Source organism: Sphaeroforma arctica, assembly GCF_001186125.1.
Source record: "Sphaeroforma arctica JP610 unplaced genomic scaffold supercont1.5591, whole genome shotgun sequence".
NCBI classification, from domain to species: Eukaryota; class Ichthyosporea; order Ichthyophonida; genus Sphaeroforma; species Sphaeroforma arctica.
In genome coordinates, this window is record NW_014034967.1 from 1 (window position 1) to 1,919 (window position 1,919).

The window sequence follows — 1,919 nt, forward strand, 5'->3', positions numbered from 1 at the left end:
TCTCGACCTAATACGTATCGGCAGTTCTGTTCTCTTTGCTTATTTTTGGACCTTAATTGTCCTGAATCATACCAACTGCAATGAACCCACCTCATGCAGCATATCGTACAGGTGGATACATATGATTATTTTGGGCGTCCAAATAAGATGTGTTTACGTGCTTACGCCGTTTCGTATCTCACACGCACAGCCGGAATGAACTCTGTGAAGCGAACGCTCTACCGTGACATACCTTTCAACTATCACGTGATCCCCTGTCGATGGAAAGAGGTGTGTATTAGTAGTCACGTGGCTGCGTGGATTGCACAGGCATAGCAATTGCGCAGAGTCTACTGCTGCAACTAACACGTCTGCCCTCACTTCAGTCGTGTTGTTGTTGTTGTATCCATGAACCCCGGATAGATTTGTATAAGTTATAAGAGTCAATAGATTGGCAAGGGATGCACGCATGGGATATTACAAGAGAACTTCAACCTGCTTCCTCAGTATCGCACAGGCCGAATGATGATCCCATTCCCCATACAAATCAAAAAACTATACCAGTGTGAATATTGGAGCTTCGGTATACATTGCCTGTATTGTACTGACTGGGCTGACAATCCCATCCCCCGTACAGGCAGTTAAACCGATAGAAATCTGCATATGTGCTACTATGGGGATGTCGGCGTACGTATGATATCCCATGTTCACCATACAGGTCCTCAAAAAGTTAGACATCTATAGTTTAATTTATATTAGAACTTTTGTTTTGGCTGAGATTGTAATAAACAGTCTGAATTCCCATATGTGCAAGGCTCAGGTTCTCAAAAGAATCAGAAATCTATATCTGCATTTATATGGGAACTTCAGCGTACACCATCAGTATTGCACTGGCTGAGATGTTTTCCATACAATGTACAGGCTCTCAAAGATTTGGAGATCTTCCGCCTGGTCCAGATGTGTGCGCCTGTGACTGGCGGTTCGTCCGTGCGTGATTTTGTCCAAGATAGAGGCCTCGATATAATGTATGACCTATTTATATGCGTTGCATGTATAGTCCGTTGCAAACGTATACAATACCATGTCTACGTATATAGCATTCTGTATGTATGTATACTCCTATGCTTTGGACTATCGCTGATCTGTTCGCGTCTACATACGAAACACTTGAGTTGTTGTTTTTTTGGTTCACATCTTGTCATCTATTTGCGAGCGGCATGTACTGAAACTCTGGGACATTTGTTCTGATTCCTATCTGCATTGAACCCGTTCCAGAGACTAATTCGTCCGTTTGGAACTAGTGCATTCCACTTTGAACAAGTTAATCCCGCCTGAGACCAACTATCCTACTCCACTGGGGGAACTAATTACCTACGGATTAAGTATTAATCCAGCCCACTAGTGACTATTTCGTGTCCCTTGAGACTAATTCGTCTCTTTGGAACTAGTGCATTCCACTTTGAACAAGTTAATCCCGCCTGAGACCAACTATCCCACTCCACTGGGGGAACTGATTACTTACGAACACAGGTACTACATGACGGCCAGATTCCAAAAGTTCATCGATCAAGAAGCGGTGAAGGATCTCAACGCAAAGTATAACGCGTTCATACAGAAGTACCCAGACTTTGACGGTGAGGTGTCTATCCTGGCACACTCACTCGGCAGTGTTATCTGTCTCAATACACTGTAAGTGCACGGGGGTAAAGTCAAAGCACTCTGTTGTCAATTATTATTTAAGTTACCTTGGTATAGTATAACAACTGTTTATGTTAATGGGACAGTGGTCCGTGTCTCAATACGCTGTGAGCACTTGTCAAACGACTAACTGTCGGGAATAGCGGTTTATCTGCATCGTGACACCTCAGTTCCAGCTGTCTTGCATTCCCTTTACATATATGCGCGCTCCATCTACGACAGCCAGAATACACACACACATT

The 1,919-nt window shown here is 43.6% G+C and overlaps 1 protein-coding gene across 1 annotated transcript; it reads left to right on the forward strand.

The window, feature by feature from the left end:
- Positions 1-147: 147 nt before the first annotated feature.
- Positions 148-1,668, forward strand: SARC_15088 (hypothetical protein; the record flags this gene model as incomplete). The annotated part of the gene is made up of 3 exons (XM_014290783.1): positions 148-270; positions 901-1,004; positions 1,510-1,668. Coding segments are annotated over 3 exons (386 nt in total), but the record flags the coding sequence as incomplete, so codon positions are not given.
- Positions 1,669-1,919: the final 251 nt, after the last annotated feature.